This window comes from Impatiens glandulifera, chromosome 1, assembly GCF_907164915.1.
Source record: "Impatiens glandulifera chromosome 1, dImpGla2.1, whole genome shotgun sequence".
NCBI lineage: Eukaryota > Viridiplantae > Streptophyta > Magnoliopsida > Ericales > Balsaminaceae > Impatiens > Impatiens glandulifera.
This window is the reverse complement of record NC_061862.1, coordinates 2,795,440-2,813,257: the sequence shown is the minus strand read 5'-3', so window position 1 is coordinate 2,813,257 and position 17,818 is coordinate 2,795,440. Positions and strand designations below refer to the sequence as shown.

The following is a 17,818-nucleotide window of genomic DNA, read 5'->3' as shown; positions in this document are numbered from 1 at the left end:
CCTCTACCAGGAATTAGTTAAGGTACAATTAATCTGGCCCAGACACCCGGGTAATAAAATGAAATTACAAAGGAAGTACACCCATCACTAGTTCAACTTAATTGTTTTAAGTTTACATATCTGATATAATTCATGAATTTTGCATCACATATTTTCCCAATTTTGTTCAAATACTGGCATTTTGGGATTTTAACTCAATATTTGATTGATTTAATCATGGGGATTCTCTCTCCATCATCGGAGAAACTAAGAATTCATACCCTTTTGGAAGACCATTTCATTCAAACATCGAATGTTTAAGGATCTATATATATATTTATTTCTTGTTTTCATATGTGAAAGAACCAGTATTATGATTTAGTTTAAGTGGAAATTAATTGTTAGAATTTAATGGTATATATATATATATATATATATATATATATATGTATATATATAAATGTATATATATATATAAATGTATATATATATATATAAATATAAATAAATAAATGTATATATATAAATGTATATATATAAATATATATATATATATATATTTATTGTCATTGAATATGATAAGTCAATATTATTTGATCAAAAGTTATTTAAGATTTGACTTAAGAACATTATTGTCATTAATGTTAAACGGTAGATATCTTGCGTTATTTCTAATTTGATGAAGAGCCAAATTAGAAATCAGTATCGTTTATTAATGAGGCAGTTAAGGGAATAAAATCGTGGATAAAATAACTAATTGATTTAATCACGGTGACTCTCTCCCACTCTAAATCCCCTGTCATCGGATAATAAAGAAAACTAAAGATTTCTGCCTTTTTTAAGACAATTTCATTTAAACATCGTGTTTAAGGACCAGTTATGTATTTAGTTTGTGTTTAGTTTTGTCTTTCTATGTAAAAAACAAGTATTATGATGTAGGACATTACTATGATTTAGTTTAACTGAAAATTATTTCCATCAATGGGTATTAGAGCTAACTTGTTCTTGAATTTATGGAGACTTATTCTTATACATGAATTTGTTCTTGTTTTTGAATTTAGGGAAAATAAATCATTAGCAGTTTGATAACGGTTTGAAGTTTGTTGAAATAATTAATGATTTGAATATCTATATAGAACAAGTGCAAAAATCCTAATTTGGTAATCATGGTTGAAATCCTAAGAATAAGAACAAGTGCAAAAACCCTAATTTGATAATTGTTGTTGAAATCCTAATTTGATAATATTAATATATATTTTTTTGGAAATAATATTGTTTTTCAATTGCTATTTTAAAGAAAATAATATTATGTAATTATTTTATTGGAAAATAAAATTTTAAGAAAAATAAAAATAATATTATTAATTTATTTAGTTAAATTAATATAAGAAAGAGTCGAACTCTTGTAATTTTTATTTAGGTTTTAATCTTATTTTATATTTTATCATATTGTTCTTTATTTAAATTAAATAAGTTAAATTATGATGTTACCCAAATGACATTTTTAATTAGTTTGTTTAAGTTTGGATTTTTAATATTTGTAACTGTGAAATTTAAGCGACTATCTAATCGGGTCTAAATGAAAATTACTAGTTGACTGAAATTCATAATTACCTATGATAATAATCACGTAACAATTGTAAAATTTTTACATGAGAATATCAAATCAATCCAAAGAAGGTTTTGTTATTCGTCATGCATTATTGTTAGTTTTTGATTATTGCAACAAGTTATCATGCCAACTTAAGTTCAATCACAGTCCTTAATGGTTCCAACTTTAAGGATTGGAATGAGAACATTCAGATAGTTCTCGATTGCATGGACATGGACTTTGCGATACGGACAGAGCAACCCACTACTCCTACGGTTATTAGTTCTTCCGAAGAGAAGACTAAATTTCAGAAATGAGATCGCTCTAACTACATGAGTCTTATGATCATAAAACGTGTAATTCTGGAAGCGTTCAGGGGTGTTGTGTCTGAGGACACCACCAATGTTAAAGATTACCTTGCAGAAATTGAAAAAGTGTTTTGTTAAAAGCGATAAGGTTGAAACAAACACTATTTTTAAGAGCTTGATTTCAATGAGGTATAAGGGCAATGGTAATATATAAAGGATTACTTCACATAAGGGATTACTTCATATGGATGTCTAATCTTGCATCGAAACTTAAGGCATTGAAACTTGATTTGCATGAGGATTTACTTGTGCATCTGATTCTAATTTCTCTCCCGGTTCAATTCAATCACTTTAAGGTCAGTTTTTACTGTAAAAAAGAAACATGAAACTTGAATGAACTAATTTCTCATTATGTTCAAGAGGAAGAGAGATTGAAGCAAGAAAAGACAGAAAGTGCTCATCTGGCAAGCACCTCTAGAGATAAGGACAAGAAAAGAAAGAATGTGGATGCTGCTTAAGGTCAAAATGCAAAGAAAAAGGTTAACAATGAGTGTTTTTTTTGCAATAAGGCTAGACATCTAAAGAAGGATTGTACTAAATATCGTGCATGACGCGAAAATGAAGGTACATTTCTTATTTTAGTTTGTTATGAAGTTAATTTAGAATCAGTATCTGTGAATACTGGTGGTTAGACTCCGGAATTGCACGTTGTATGCAATAAAAGTTAATTTAGCATAAGTTCTAAAGTTAATATAGCACCGGAGTCTAACCACCAAGTATTCACATGTACTGATGTTAAATTAACTTCAGAATAAACCAAATTAAGAAATGTACCTTTCTTTTCGCGCCATGCACGATATTTATTACAATCTTTCTTTAGATGTCCAGCCTTATTGCAAAAGAAATAGTCATTATTAACACTTTCATTTAGACCCTGAGCAACATACACATTCTTTCTTTTTTTTGCCCTTATCCTTAGAGTGCTTGTTAGATGAGCAATTTCTGTCCTTTCTTGTTTCAATTTCTCTTCCTCTTGAACACAATGAGAAATTAGTTCATTCAGGTTTCACGTTTCATTCTAACAGTTAAAACTGACTTTAAAGTGGTTGAATTGAACCGGAAAAGAAATCAGAATGAGATGCATAAGTAAATCTTCATGCAAATCAAGCTTTAATGCCTTAAGTTTCGATACAAGATTAGACATCTCCATGATGTACTCGCTTATATTACCATTGCACTCTTATACCTCATTGAAATCAAGTTATTAAGAATAATGCTTGTTTCAACCTTATCGCTTTTAACAAAACACTTTCTATTTTTGCAAGATAATCTTTAGCATTGGTGGTGTCCTCAGACACAACACCCCTAAACACCACCAGAATTGCACGCTTTATGATCATAAGACTCGTGTGGTTAAAGCGATCACATTTATCAAATTAAGTCTTCTCTTCGGAAGAGCTAATAACCGTAGAAGTGGTGGGTTGCTCTGTCCGTATCGCAAAGTCCAACGCCCATACAATCGAGAACTATCTGAATGTTCTCCTTCTAATCCTTAAAGTTGGAACCATTAAGGACTATGACTGAACTTAAGTTGGCATTAAATATTTGTAACATTAGTTGAAAAGAGAACATAATTTAAATTGTAACTAAAATGCTCAATTTTTTAATTTTCAATCAAATTCAAAATAATCAACAAATCTCATCCAAAATATCTATTGCACTATCAAATTCAAGTCTTTGGACAATGGAATTTAATTGTTAGTGGTATCTTGTTGCAATAATCAAACACTAACAATAATGCATTACGCGGTTTTGATGCTCGTTGCCGTAGTGCTAAATGAACATCCGATATAGCTTGGGATCTAAAGAGAGGAAGAAATGAGGCCGCCCCGAGCAAAATATAACTTTTTTTACCGAGAACAAACCTCTGCTCTCGGTTATAATAATTTTTTTTACTGAGAGCACCCCTTGGCCCTCGGTGATATTAATATTCTTTCGCTCTCGGCGATGATTCTCGGTGCATTTTTTACTAGTGACTACACTTATTGACATGTATTACAAGTGTGACATTATCGAATCTGCATGGATAATGTTCAATTCTGCACCAAGAAAATGACTTTCATGTTGGAATTCATTGATATTAGGTCTAGCGAATAACGGGTATGGAAACAAAGCCATTGAGATGTTCACATGCTTACAAAGATCAAACCTTGAACTAGACAAAGTCAGTTTCATTGGAGTCTTAACAACTTGTAACCATTTGGGTTCGGTTATTAAAGCAAGAGACTACTTCAGATTCATGATTAACGAATACAGAATAAACAATTGATAGAACACTACGGTTGCCTTGTTGACACGTTAAGCAGGAATGAGTTAATCGAAGAAGCTATAAGAAACATGAAGGGGATGATGAATCCAGATGCGGTTATATAGGGTTCTTTATTATGGGGTTGTAATAGGTATGGAAAGTTGGAATTGGGAAAGTGGGCGGCGGAGAAACTAAGGGAGGTGAGTTCAAATGAGAGTAGCGGTTTGATACAAGGGGAAATAATATTAGGGCTATTACACTACGGTGGAAGTGGCAATTATTGATAGAATAGTATAAATATAATATTGGGAAGAATGTCAATTTTATTTATAAAGTTGGATGAAGGTGTTAAATTTGTTTATTAACTTGTAAAATTTTATTTATGTATATAAACTTGTCAAAAAGTGTTAAATTTATTGAATTTAACAGAAATCATTAACGGTGTTAAAAAAATTTCCACCTGTTCCTACCATGTCATATCCACGTCATTATATAAATATATTAACTTTATAATCAAATCATTTTTTCAAACAGACCTTATATCTTTAAATAAAAATAAAAATAATATCTCTATAATTCTTCTTCTCATCTTCTTCCTCCCTCACCAAACAGGTTTCACCCCTCTTCCATTACATTCAATCTAAATCTATCTGCATAAAGATCCTTCTAATATTTTGAGTACTGATCTACAACCTCTCTCACTCATTTAATTTAACAATGTTCGTTTCAACATTTTCTCATCACGTATGCAAATCTCGGCGGCGGAGGAAGCGATGAAATTGGAATTGAACGTAGCTTCGATTTGACGAAAACGGAAGAGGAAAGTGATGAACGATAGATCGGAAGAAGTGGCGTACCGTCTGGGGAAGTTAGGGTTGTGAGAAAGAGTAGAAAGAGAGTATTGATGCTATAGATATTGGGAAGATCCATTTTCGTACCATCATTTGTGGATGCTTGAGATGAAGATAATAGCTTTTCAATCTCTTCATTAATGGGTGTTTGAAGAATGAAAATGGGTTTAGTGAGAATGAACTAACTGAATGATTCAATTTGTATTATTTCTTTTTGTTCTTCAGTCAAGCAATCTTCTTTCTTTAATCCGAACCAGAGAGCTTTCTCTCTCTCTACGTAGATGGAGTCTAGGTGACAAGTGGGATGAGAATGGTGAAAAATGTATTAGAAGAATATTTGTTAAATGAAATGGGAGTGGCTGTAGATCAGTACTAAAAATATTATAAGGATCTTTATGTGGTTTATGTGGATAGATTGAATGAAATAGAAGAGAAGTGGAACAGTTTGGTAGGGGAGGCGAAGATGAGAAAAGAATTACAAAGATATTATTTTTATTTCTATTTAAAGATATAAGGTCCGTTTGAAAACAATGATTTGATTATAAAGTTAATATATTTATATAATAACGTGGATATGACATGGCAGGAACAGTTGGAAAGAATTTTAACACCGTTAACAATTTCTATTAAATTCAATAAATTTGACACTTTTAAACAAGTTTGTATACATAAATAAAATTTTACAAGTTAATAAATAAATTTGACACCTTCATCCAACTTTATAAATAAAATTGACATTCTTCCCATATAATATTAGTTGTTAAGAATGGTAATGAAATGATTTAGTTAAAAATTCTTATTAGAATTTCTCTCCCTCATCCTTATTGTATTCACCCTAGCAGTTAGGGTTCTATCTCATTTCTTCATCAATTCTTCACTACTCATTTCAATATAATTCTTCTATCCTTTTATGTTCAAAATTTATATATAATTCTACTACAAGGTATAACACTAGTATCAGAGCTCAATTCTGGCAAATTAATGAAGTGTGTGGTGAGTTATTAGCATATTAGTTGATCGGAAGGGGAAAAATGAAACCTGGATTGAAATCCATCTGGAAACGAGCTAAATCCTAGTTCATGGTTGTCACTTATCGGATTAGAATCGGAAAAAGAATCAGTCGTGATTGCAATTGATCATCAACCTCGTAGCAAATCCTGATGATCTCGGCAGATAAGTTCGACAATTAGCAGTGATTTACGTATTAGAGAAGACATAATTGAGGTCAGATTTCAGTGATTTTCATTTCTGAAATACATCTGATACTTATTGAATGGAGAGAGAGAAACAGGATGTTGTGCTATTTCAATTCAAACTATGGAATTTGTATTCTGATTATTGAAATTCTAGAATCGATCAGTGAATTTGAAGAGAAAGAAGCCATCAAATAATAACAAAACAGAAGAAAACGAAGTAGAAAAAGAAGTGGTGCGGTGGAAGAAGATCGTTGCGGACCTTATAATAATTAGTGCGGTCGAGAAGTTGAGGGGAAAAGATCTGGATTGGTGAACGTTGATGGTGCATGTCTGAGTCGTAGATATACAGAAAAACATATGAAATCAGAGTTGGGGTCGGATTTGCGTGAGGAAGGATCAAATAGGATATTGTCAACTGTGAGTGATTCTCTGAAACTTACCTGGTTCGTCAAATCTTCATCTTAGAGACAACCGAAATCGGGTGAGACATAAGATTTAGTGTCAGAAATTGATTTCTAGTATCCTCCCGCTACGAACCAATTCCCAAACTAACCTGGTTTCTTGTTCAACTTCCCAAACTAACCTACTTTGTTCAATTATTCCCAAACTAACCTACTTTACTATTCAAACTCAATTTTCTTATTTATTTTTCTTATTTTTATTTTTTTTATATTTAAAATTATTATTATTATTATATATATATATATCTAAAGTATTATTTTTATTAAACTATTTAAATTATTATTTTTATAAATTTGATTATTTATATTTTGATATATATTTAAATTATTATTTTTATAAATTTGATTATTATTTTAATATATATTTATTTTTAATTATTATTTTATATAATATTTTATTTTTATTTAAAAAAAATTAATCTAATATTATATAAATGAGAATTTTTTAAATATAATGACAAAAACATTATAAAAAAACATGATAGTTGAAATTTTCACCAAATAAAGTGGAAAATAAGAGATTAAACATTCGAGAAATAATAATAAAAACATAAGTCAAATATGTTTAGTAATGAACAAACCTAATATAAAATATAGTGTTAATAATTTCATATATGCTCAAGAAAATTAATATTGGAGTTCTTAATAGCACATGATTGAAAGAAATATGATAATTTTATTCCAATGAAATTTTAAGAAAGGTGTGGTCAAGAAGGTTATACAAAAACGTAATTGAATATGTATTTAAATAAACTTGTCAATAATTTAGAGAAGAATTATTGTAATTATTTTTTATAAATTATTATATATAGTTATGGTTAAAATATTTTAAATATATTAGTATTTATCAAATTATTTATGAGGATGGTAAATTTAATATTTATTATATTATATAAATAATAATTGAAATGTAAATATATATATATATATATATATTAAAATTATAATTATAAAATTTATAAATATAATAATTTAAAATATATATATCAAAATATAAATAAGAATGTAAATATATACATGAAAATATAAATAATCTAATTTATAAAAATAATAATTTAAATATATACATTTAATAATAAGTTTAAATATAATAAAACAATAAAAAAATTAAAATATAAAAACTGAGTTTGAATAGTAAAGTAGGTTAGTTTGGGAATTAATGAACAAAGTAGGTTAGTTTGGGAAATTGAACGGGAAATAAGGTTAGTTTGGGAATTGGTTCAAACTAATTCCCAAACTAAACTGGTTTCTTGTTCAACTTCCCAAACTAACTTACTTTGTTCAATTATTCCCAAACTAACCTACTTTACTATTCAAACTCAATTTTCTTATTTATTTTTCTTATTTTTATTTTTTTATATTTAAACTTATTATTATTATTATATATATATATCTAAAGTATTATTTTTATTAAACTATTTAAATTATTATTTTTATAAATTTGATTATTTATATTTTGATATATATTTAAATTATTAATTTTATAAATTTGATTATTATTTTAATATATATTTACTTTTAATTATTATTTTATATAATATTTTATTTTTATTTAAAAAAAATTAATCTAATATTATATAAATGAGAATTTTTTAAATATAATGACAAAAACATTATAAAAAAACATGATAGTTGAAATTTTCACCAAATAAAGTGGAAAATAAGAGATTAAACATTCGAGAAATAATAATAAAAACATAAGTCAAATATGTTTAGTAATGAACAAACCTAATATAAAATATAGTGTTAATAATTTCATATATGCTCAAGAAAATTAATATTGGAGTTCTTAATAGCACATGATTGAAAGAAATATGATAATTTTATTCCAATGAAATTTTAAGAAAGGTGTGGTCAAGAAGGTTATACAAAAACGTAATTGAATATGTATTTAAATAAACTTGTCAATAATTTAGAGAAGAATTATTGTAATTATTTTTTATAAATTATTATATATAGTTATGGTTAAAATATTTTAAATATATTAGTATTTATCAAATTATTTATGAGGATGGTAAATTTAATATTTATTATATTATATAAATAATAATTGAAATGTAAATATATATATATATATATATATATATATATATTAAAATTATAATTATAAAATTTATAAATATAATAATTTAAAATATATATATCAAAATATAAATAAGAATGTAAATATATACATGAAAATATAAATAATCTAATTTATAAAAATAATAATTTAAATATATACATTTAATAATAAGTTTAAATATAATAAAACAATAAAAAAATTAAAATATAAAAACTGAGTTTGAATAGTAAAGTAGGTTAGTTTGGGAATTAATGAACAAAGTAGGTTAGTTTGGGAAATTGAACGGGAAATAAGGTTAGTTTGGGAATTGGTTCTCCCGCTATTAGAGAGGAGGGAGAAGACATTTGTCTCTTAATTAATTGAAAGAAGAGAGAGAAGCTGTATTTACTCATTGCATAGATGATCTGATAGATTTTGGAACCTGACGCCTGACTATCACTAAATTGGTGAAGCTACTGGATTATATTTTGGGGTTAAGGAGTGATCATCAAGTTTTTCTTTTCAGTGGAAATGGTGAAACTCGAGACGGAATACGAACTAAAAGAGTTGTGTTTGAAGTTCCAGGAAAGTGATAAAAAATTGGATCGAAATGATCGACGACTCGACCGAATGGAAGAAATGTTGACCTCAATGCATAAAGTGATTATGCAATTAGAGAAAAATGTTAAGGGCGAAACTCTTAAACAATCGTTGGTTGTTTTAGAGAAAAAATAGAACTATGTTGACGGAAGGAAGACCTCACGTCTGGTTCCTTGAGTCGCCCAACAAACAAGTGTTGATGAAGAAAAAGTGGAGACTCAAGTGGAATGCGAGACAAATTGCGACAATTTTGAGTTTGGAGAAGAGATATGCTGTACTGCAAAATTGTCGATTATTTCTTTGCAAGTCCCAAAATTAGTCTCGAGAAACGAGATGCCACTAAAGGTGATTAACGAACAGGAAGTGCAATCGACATACATTGATACATACGATTGTGATCAAGTTGACCGAGGCATGACTCAATTTTCTTTGACAATTAGTGCATTTGAGAGTCTCAAAGACCGAATCTTGGCCAACGACCCTCTGTTTCAATCATTTCATGATTTAAGATAAAAAGTTGGATACGTTTTGTGGTTTGAAGTTATATTCGAAGAACTTTTGGTCATAAGTCGTTAATGAGTTATAAATACTTCCTATGGTTTGAGGAACCACCCAATAGTCTAATGAAGCAATTTCGGCTATTCATATGGTTCGAAGAGCCACCAGATGTTTTAGAGTTTCAACGAAACTTTCGACTATTGTCGTTCGCAGACGAACGCAGTGAAGGAGAGGGTAATGATACAAGGGGAAATAATATTAGGGCTATTACATTATGGTTCAAGTGACAGTTATTGATAGAATAGTATAAATATAATATTAGTTGTTAAGAATGGTAATAAAATGATTTAGTTAAAAATATTTGTTAGAATTTCTCTCCCTCATCTTTATTGTATTCACCCTAGCAGTTAGGGTTTTATCTCATTTCTTCATCAATTCTTCACTACTCATCTCAATATAATTCTTCTATCCTTTTATGTTCAAAATTTATACATAATTCTACTACAAGGTATAACACGGTTATGTACTTATGTATAATAGAAATGCTGCAAATGGTGATTTTGTGAAAGGAGTAAAAGAGAGGAATGTTAATGAATGAGAAGAAGATTGATAAAATGCTTCGATGTAATTCTATTTAGATTGATGGTAGATTCATGAGTTTGTAGTAAGTGGGAATTGTCATTCTATAATTCAGAGCCAGAACCAGGAGATATATTCTTTACTCATGTAGATATATATATCTTAATAATTGTGTTATATATAGTGGGATTATGTTGTTTAAGGATAGAATGAATACATAACCTCAAATCGAAATGGTTAAACCGAATACAGTTTTCTTTTTGTTAAATCGATTTTAACAGATCGATTGATTCATCAGCTATCAGCTGAAACTAGCTGAAACCGTTAAAATAAGATGAGAGGGATAATCAAACTTAAACCTAAAACTATAAGGCCAAAACATACTTTATAATAAGAGTACATTATCAATGATATTAAATTTTTAAATATTATACAAATTTATTTATACAAATTTATTTTTTAAATTGTTTTGATCAGTAATTAATTATGCCCACAACTTTTTAATGTTAGAGAAGCCTTAATACCACTCAGGGCTTTACTTTTCAATGTTAGAAAAGCCTTAATACCACTCAGGGCTTTTAATCGTCAAATATTTTTTCTATTATCAAGGGCATGCATAAAATTAGCCTAGAAAGGGGTCGAAATTTTAGATAATTTGTTTTGGATTATGTTAACATTCGGATCATAAGTTACGATTATAATTAGAGTCAAATAATCTACGAAATGAGTGATGATTTTGAGTGTTTACATTTTCGATGACCAATGAAGAAAGAAAATTATTTTTTCCCCTTCTCGGTTACATCATTCATTTCTATTGCGCATAAGATATCTATTTTTTTTGTTAATAAATATTTCACCTCTTCATAAAATGGTTACTTAGGAGCTACATTGTAATAAATAAATAATAGATACATTGAGGTGGATGCGCATCTTTGATGGAAATGATAGACTAAAATTGAATGTGATGTTTAATAAAAAAATATTATGTATAGTATATTTGTATTTTGGAAAATATATTTTTTAATTTAGTAAATATTATAATTCATTATATTATTCATATAATTAAAATATGACCTAATTTATATTTTTTCATAAATTATGCTATTAATTTTTATTAATAAAATTATTGTTAATAAATTGTGTTATCACGTCTTTATTCATAATATTGTTATTTATTCATATTAATTGATAATATTTATTGAGTTATTATTGTTGTATATTTTTAATCTATTTTAATAGATTCTTCAATGGATTAAACTGAACTGTTCAAACCAAAGCAATCAAGTAGACTATCTAACCATTTAAAATTTAATAAACTGGTCACGACCACTTATCGTTTACACCTTACACTTAATGTTGTTTTTAAAATTAATTTGAATACTTCGGTATGATAATTTGATTTTCGAAAACATATGAGTATAAAAAAAAAGGGTTATTATTTAGATATACAAAAAATAACATTACTTTGTTATCTTCTATAACTTATTTCATGTTAGTTATTTGAAAGATTTTTAAATTCTAAAACAAAAATAATAATATTTTAATATTTTAGTTAATAAATTGAATAATTGAAAAAGTACCTTACTCCGAACTCGACGGATATCTCTCTTCGTATCTTCATCCCCGATTTGCCGGGTACCCGATTCCTGACGGATACTTCATCCCCCGATTAAATTTTTATTAGATTATATAAATTGAGAAATAAAAAACATAAATTAATTAAATAATAAATAATTTTAAAATTAGTAAATCAAATTTTTAGAAAACAAATGAATACATTCATTATCTTATTTACCTATTTATGTTGCAGATGTTGAAGAGTATTATAACTTTAATATAGAGTTAGTATTATAACTTTAATATAGAGTTGAAGAAAAATATTAAAATAAAATTTGAAAAAAAAAGTTATAAAATAAAGATGAGAAAAGTGAGAAGGAAATAATATTTTTTACTTAAAAAAAGTAAAAAATGAAGAACAGGATAGATTAATTTTCGAAAACATGTGAGTTTATAAAAAAAGGTGGGTTATTATTTAAATAAAATAAAATTACTTTGTTATATTCTATAACTTGTTTCATGTTGGTTATTTGAAAGATTTTAGTGTACTTTTATAAAAGAAAAATATATTGGATAAAAAATAGTTAATTTAAGTTTTAGATTGATATTTTATGTAAAATTTAATTTTTATAAAAAAAATAAATAAACAATATTTTAGTATTTTAGTTAATAAATTGAATAATTAAAAAAGTACCTTACCCCGAACCCGACAAATATCTCTTTTTTTATCCTTTCTCCTAGTAAATGCAACCAAACTCATTTGTTTATGGTAGAAAACAAATATCCTTCTCATGAACCTAAATGTCTTGGAGTTTAATCTTGATTTCATTCTAAACATTGGATTTCCCGATTAATTTTTTTATTAAATTATATAAGTTGAAAAATAAAAACATAACTTAATTAAATAATAAATCATTTTTAAATTAGTAAATCGAAATTTTGAAAAATAATTAAAAACATTCCTTATTTTATCTATATGTTGTAGATATTGAAGAAGATTGTAACTTTAACATAGAGTGAAGAAAAATATTAGAATGAAATTTGAAAGAAGATGAAGATGAAGATGAAGATGAAGATGAAGATGAAGATGAAGATGAAGATGAAGATGAAGATGAAGATGAAGATGAAGATGAAGATGAAGATGAAGAGAAGAAAATACTATTTTTTATTATTTTAAAAAAAAGTTAAAGACGAAGCATTGAAGAGTAGTAAATTTCTTTTTGAGAATATTAATAAATAAAGTCAAAGTGTAAAATAAATAATGTGATTAAGATAATGTTTGTCATAATGAGGTAGTTGAAAAGTCATTAACTCTTAATAAAAAACATTTTATTTTTATTACTATAAATATAAACGGGTAAGGATCACGAAACCGTCATGAACTCTATAAACACAATTAAATATATAAAATCACTAATATAGTTATTTATTAATTATATTTTATAAGGGTGATAAATTTTTTTTCTTTATAATAAATATAAATTTTTAATATATATTATAGTAAAAATTATGTTTATATAATTTTATTTTATAATTTTTTATTTTTTAAAAAATTATTTTATAAATTGTGCGCCGCAGAGATTCCTCGAAATCGAAAGGCCGGGAATGATATTAAAAAAATCTCTAAAATATAAACGGGACAGGGATGATAAATGCATTTCCCGCTCTGAACCGCCTCATTGTCATTCCTATAAATGAGTATCGAGTTTAGATTTCGCACACTCTCCATCCTGATCCCGAACGCAATCAGATACTTTTTTTCCCTCCCGTGTCTGGCCCCGAACCCAATTTAAATTACTCGAATTCAACTATCGGGTATCATGAATATCAGGTGTACGAGTACCCATTATCATTTCTAAATTAAATAAATAATTTAAAATTTTCAAAAATATCTAAAAAAACACCTACATCATAGGAGTTCCAAGTGTAAAAACAAACCCTTGGAAATTGGGAAAAGATTTGATATCATGACAATCCAGAATGGGAAGGAATATGACCGTTGGGGATTATGTAAAAATGTCAACTCTAACTAATGACCGACAAGTCTTCTGCCGCCCGCTCCCATTCCTGAACGGATAATAAACTAATCTATAGTTTATATTGTTCAAGGATATAACACTATTATAAACTTTGGTTTATTTTCATGTAAGACTAAAATTAAAGATGCAATAAGTTGAATAAAAATAACCCAATCCAATATTATTTTATGAGAATGAAACTAAGTGAAAAGTGATGGTCCCATTCTTTGGAAAAGTCGAGAATCTTGATGATGATTATTAAAGTAAAAGTAAAAAATAAAGTAGCCTTTCTCGTGCCCCACAGCTCATTCTTCTTATAAAGTATCTCAACTAAAATTACTTGTGAAAAAAATAAAATAAAAGTTATAAAAGATAGTATAACAAAAATATTATTAACCATACATTATTATAACATAAATAATTTTTTTAACAGCTAATCCCAATTTTAAAAAAAAGACAAAATGGTAAGAGGACAAAACACACCCAATAATGTAAGACTTTTGGAGAAAAAAACAATTGAAATTTTTACTGTAATGTGACTGTAAGCTTAATTCAGAAAATAAATTTTAATTTAAATCTACAAAATATATGTATAGCAAAAGCAATTAAATTCATTTCAATGAAAAAACAAGGTCTAACTGTACATATATAATCTGTCTCATTTAGTTTTTTCATAAATCAATCTTCCTTAATTCCTTAAATAAGGTTTATGAATCTGTCTGCAGCCAATCTGGTTTTATACCATCGACTCCGAAGAACGCCTCCGCCCCTCAGACTCGTCTGGCCGGATTTCAGGGATGTCGATTGGACCGCTATTATTATCCTTCACTGATTCAATTTCCATACTCGCACTTCGGGTTTTCCTGTTTCTCCGATCCTGAACATAATAATATGTCAAACAACAAAACTAAATACTAATAAGATGAAAGAATTCATGGGTATTTATTTTCAAATATACCTCGCCCCCGCCATAACTGAATTCGTCGGATTCGAGCATTCTTACAACTTGGCTCATTTTGGGTCGTTTCTCTGAATCTGGATCAACGCACCTAAGTGCAACTAGAAGGGTACGTTTTAGGGGACGTGCCAACGGTTTAACTTCTAAGTCTGGATCCGCTACTTCTTCTGCTCGTCTGTTTCCTACCATCACTTTAAGCCACTCCACAAGATTGACCTACAAGTTACAACATTAATTAAACCAGTACTAGGATTGGTTTTACTGTTGATTATTAGAAAGGAAGGAAATTAAACCTCGTTTGCTGGTCGGCCATAGTCAACTGGATCTCTTCCTGTTACGGTTTCCAGCAATAAGACTCCAAAACTATAGACATCGCTCTTTTCATTCAACATCCCGCTGTTGGCATATTCTGGTGCAACATAACTGCAATAATAATATGAACATCAAAGGATTAAACATGTTTCAAAATTGTTTTTTTTTCTTCTTTAACACATCACTTACCCAAATGTCCCCATTACCCTCGTGTTTACATGGCTTTCTCCGGAATCCAGTAGCTTGGCCAGTCCAAAGTCGGAAACTTTGGAATTGAAATCTTGATCGATCAAGATGTTGCTGGATTTTATGTCGCGATGTATCACTTTTGGTTCTATGGCTTCATGCAAATAAGAAAGCCTGATTCACAAAGTTGTTTTCAGTAGATTATTATGAGTATGAATCCAAGGGGATCTAATATAAAAAACTAATGGACTTACGCCTTTGCGGTTCCTAGAAGAACCTTCATTCGGGCTTCCCATGTCAGTGTGCCGTATTGTCTCATAGCCCCGTGAAGCCACTGTTCCAAGTTTCCGTTGTTCACGTATTCATACACCAGCATTCTGTTTATAAGAACAATTAATGTAGGATTATTTGAAAATAGATCCTGGTTATGAAAAAAATAATGTACCTGTGAACTCCTTCGATGCAATAGCCAAGAAGTCGAACTAGATTCTTATGACGAACATGTCCTATGGCATCAACTTCAACCCGAAACTCTTTCTCAGCTTGTCCCCTGTGAATTCAATCAATCACAATAATAGCATTTAATCAAACACCTTATAGACATGTAATGTAAGGCCTTCTTGCAAAATTAAACAACAAATCATCAATCAATCTTACAGGTTATTAAGTATTTTCTTGACTGCAACCTCAGTCCCATTAACGAGCCGACCCCTGTACACAACACCATAACCGCCTTCACCAATAACATTCTTAGCCGAAAACCGACCTGTCGCGAGCTCAAGATCTCTAAGAGTAAACCAATGACCCCATCCAAGTTGAGAGAATTCCGGCAATCCAATCAATGGAGAAGCCATTGGAAGTCCAAAAGACTGCTGTTTCATTAATATCTTCCCAGAACCACCATCTTCTCCACCTGATTGAGAACTAAAACCTCTTTCATGGTGGTTTGAACTGCATTGGCTGATATTATCAGCATCACTTGATTTACTCCTACCCAACATCTTCCCAGAGTTTCTTTCGCTCAATTTATCATGATTCGATAGACTCATACTCTCGGGAATTGGATGGTCATGTGGGTGAGCCCCAACCCTATCGATTCGGATTTCTTTCGAAACATCTGGGATCTCAACATGAGAGTAATTATCCAAGCTTCTTCTTGATTTTCTTCTAAACATGACCCATAGGGATAAGAGACATAAGATCAACATTATGAATACACAAACACATATTCCTATTACAACCCATAGCTTAAGGCCAAAGAACTCTGTCTTCTTCGACAACACTGACTTTAAATTTCCAGATGACATCTTCAATGAACTCAATAATACCCTTCTCAGCTATAAAATTCGGACAGAACCCACCTGATAAAATTCAGTAAATATATCAATTCCTGGATATAAGATTCAGTTTAAGACTACTATTGGCTCCAATCTGAAGAACAAATCTAATTAATCTACAAGAACTGAAAATACCAGCTATTCAAACATGACTTATGAAGAAAGTAATGGAAAAAAAAAAAGTGAAAATAGTAAAAATTCTCACCAACATTACAGTGATCCAAACCTAGCAAGCACCCTTGATCTTCTTCCTCGAGAACCCAGAGAATCAGACCAACAGTCGGTTGTTGAGTCAATAGAAACTCAATGGGCATAAATAGGTTAGCAAGAATTGAACTTTGACACAAACCCACCGGAGAATTAACAGTTTTCAGTAAAGGGAAGTGATTTAGGAGACCTGCAATGGTCCACAATGAATTTAAACAAAGAATAATGAAATGCTTGAGATGAGACAAATACCTAATAACAGAAAGGTAAATGAGTGAATGCTTCTATAGAGCTTTAATAATGATGGGTTGAATTTGAAGAGGGTCCAGGGAAAAGGATAAGACGGAATTGATTGGTGGGTTTACGAGATTGATAAGAACGATACATACGAGTAAAAGGAAATAACGATTGGTTTTGCAATGAAGGAAATTGAGGAAATCAAAGAAAAGATAGAGAGAGAAAAGATGGAGTTCTTCAACGCTACCTTATAACAGATTGCATTAATGGCTGAACTACAAATTTATGAGGAAAAAAAATTGAGAAAAATGATGATGAAGATGCGCTCTCTACTCACTTAACTTAGAGAGAGAAACTTTTACAGTCAAAATAGAGCAGGACGAAAGTCTTCAAGATCATACTGATAATTACCAAATTACCCTTTTTTTCAATTTTAATAATTAAAATAAATCTCTTTTTCATAAAATAAAATTAAACCAAAAAGAACTTTTAAACAAATAAAGAATAATATTTTCACATAAATAAATGAGTTATTACTTTTATATATGATCATAACTAAAATGGTCAAACAATTATAAATATCCTATAAAT

At 28.9% G+C, this 17,818-nt stretch overlaps 1 protein-coding gene across 2 annotated transcripts; it reads right to left on the bottom strand.

Moving 5' to 3' along the window:
• Positions 1–14,719: 14,719 nt before the first annotated feature.
• LOC124920595 (probable receptor-like protein kinase At2g42960) lies at positions 14,720–17,570 on the bottom strand. 2 transcript variants are annotated; one of them, XM_047461111.1, is made up of 8 exons: positions 17,475–17,570; positions 16,989–17,180; positions 16,104–16,807; positions 15,892–15,996; positions 15,701–15,823; positions 15,450–15,620; positions 15,242–15,371; positions 14,720–15,164 (listed from the first exon to the last, which is right to left on the bottom strand). In XM_047461111.1, exons 3-8 carry the CDS (start codon positions 16,751–16,753, stop codon positions 14,898–14,900), a joined length of 1,446 nt encoding a protein of 481 aa, XP_047317067.1. In that variant the 5' UTR covers positions 16,754–16,807; positions 16,989–17,180; positions 17,475–17,570; the 3' UTR covers positions 14,720–14,897. The 2 variants fall into 2 exon arrangements, with proteins under 2 accessions (XP_047317067.1, XP_047317066.1); XM_047461110.1 differs by lacking the exon at positions 17,475–17,570 and adding an exon at positions 17,243–17,468.
• Positions 17,571–17,818: the final 248 nt, after the last annotated feature.

Bases quoted from the DNA above. Each gene is read 5' to 3' on its own strand.
- LOC124920595 (XM_047461111.1), bottom strand. From the start codon at position 16,753: ATGTCATCTGGAAATTTAAAGTCAGTGTTGTCGAAGAAGACAGAGTTC. The intron at 15,621-15,700 runs GTAAGTCCATTA...TTTGTGAATCAG, and splicing joins CTTCTAGGAACCGCAAAGGC to GCTTTCTTATTTGCATGAAG. The intron at 15,372-15,449 runs GTAAGTGATGTG...TTATTATTGCAG, and splicing joins AGGGTAATGGGGACATTTGG to TTATGTTGCACCAGAATATG.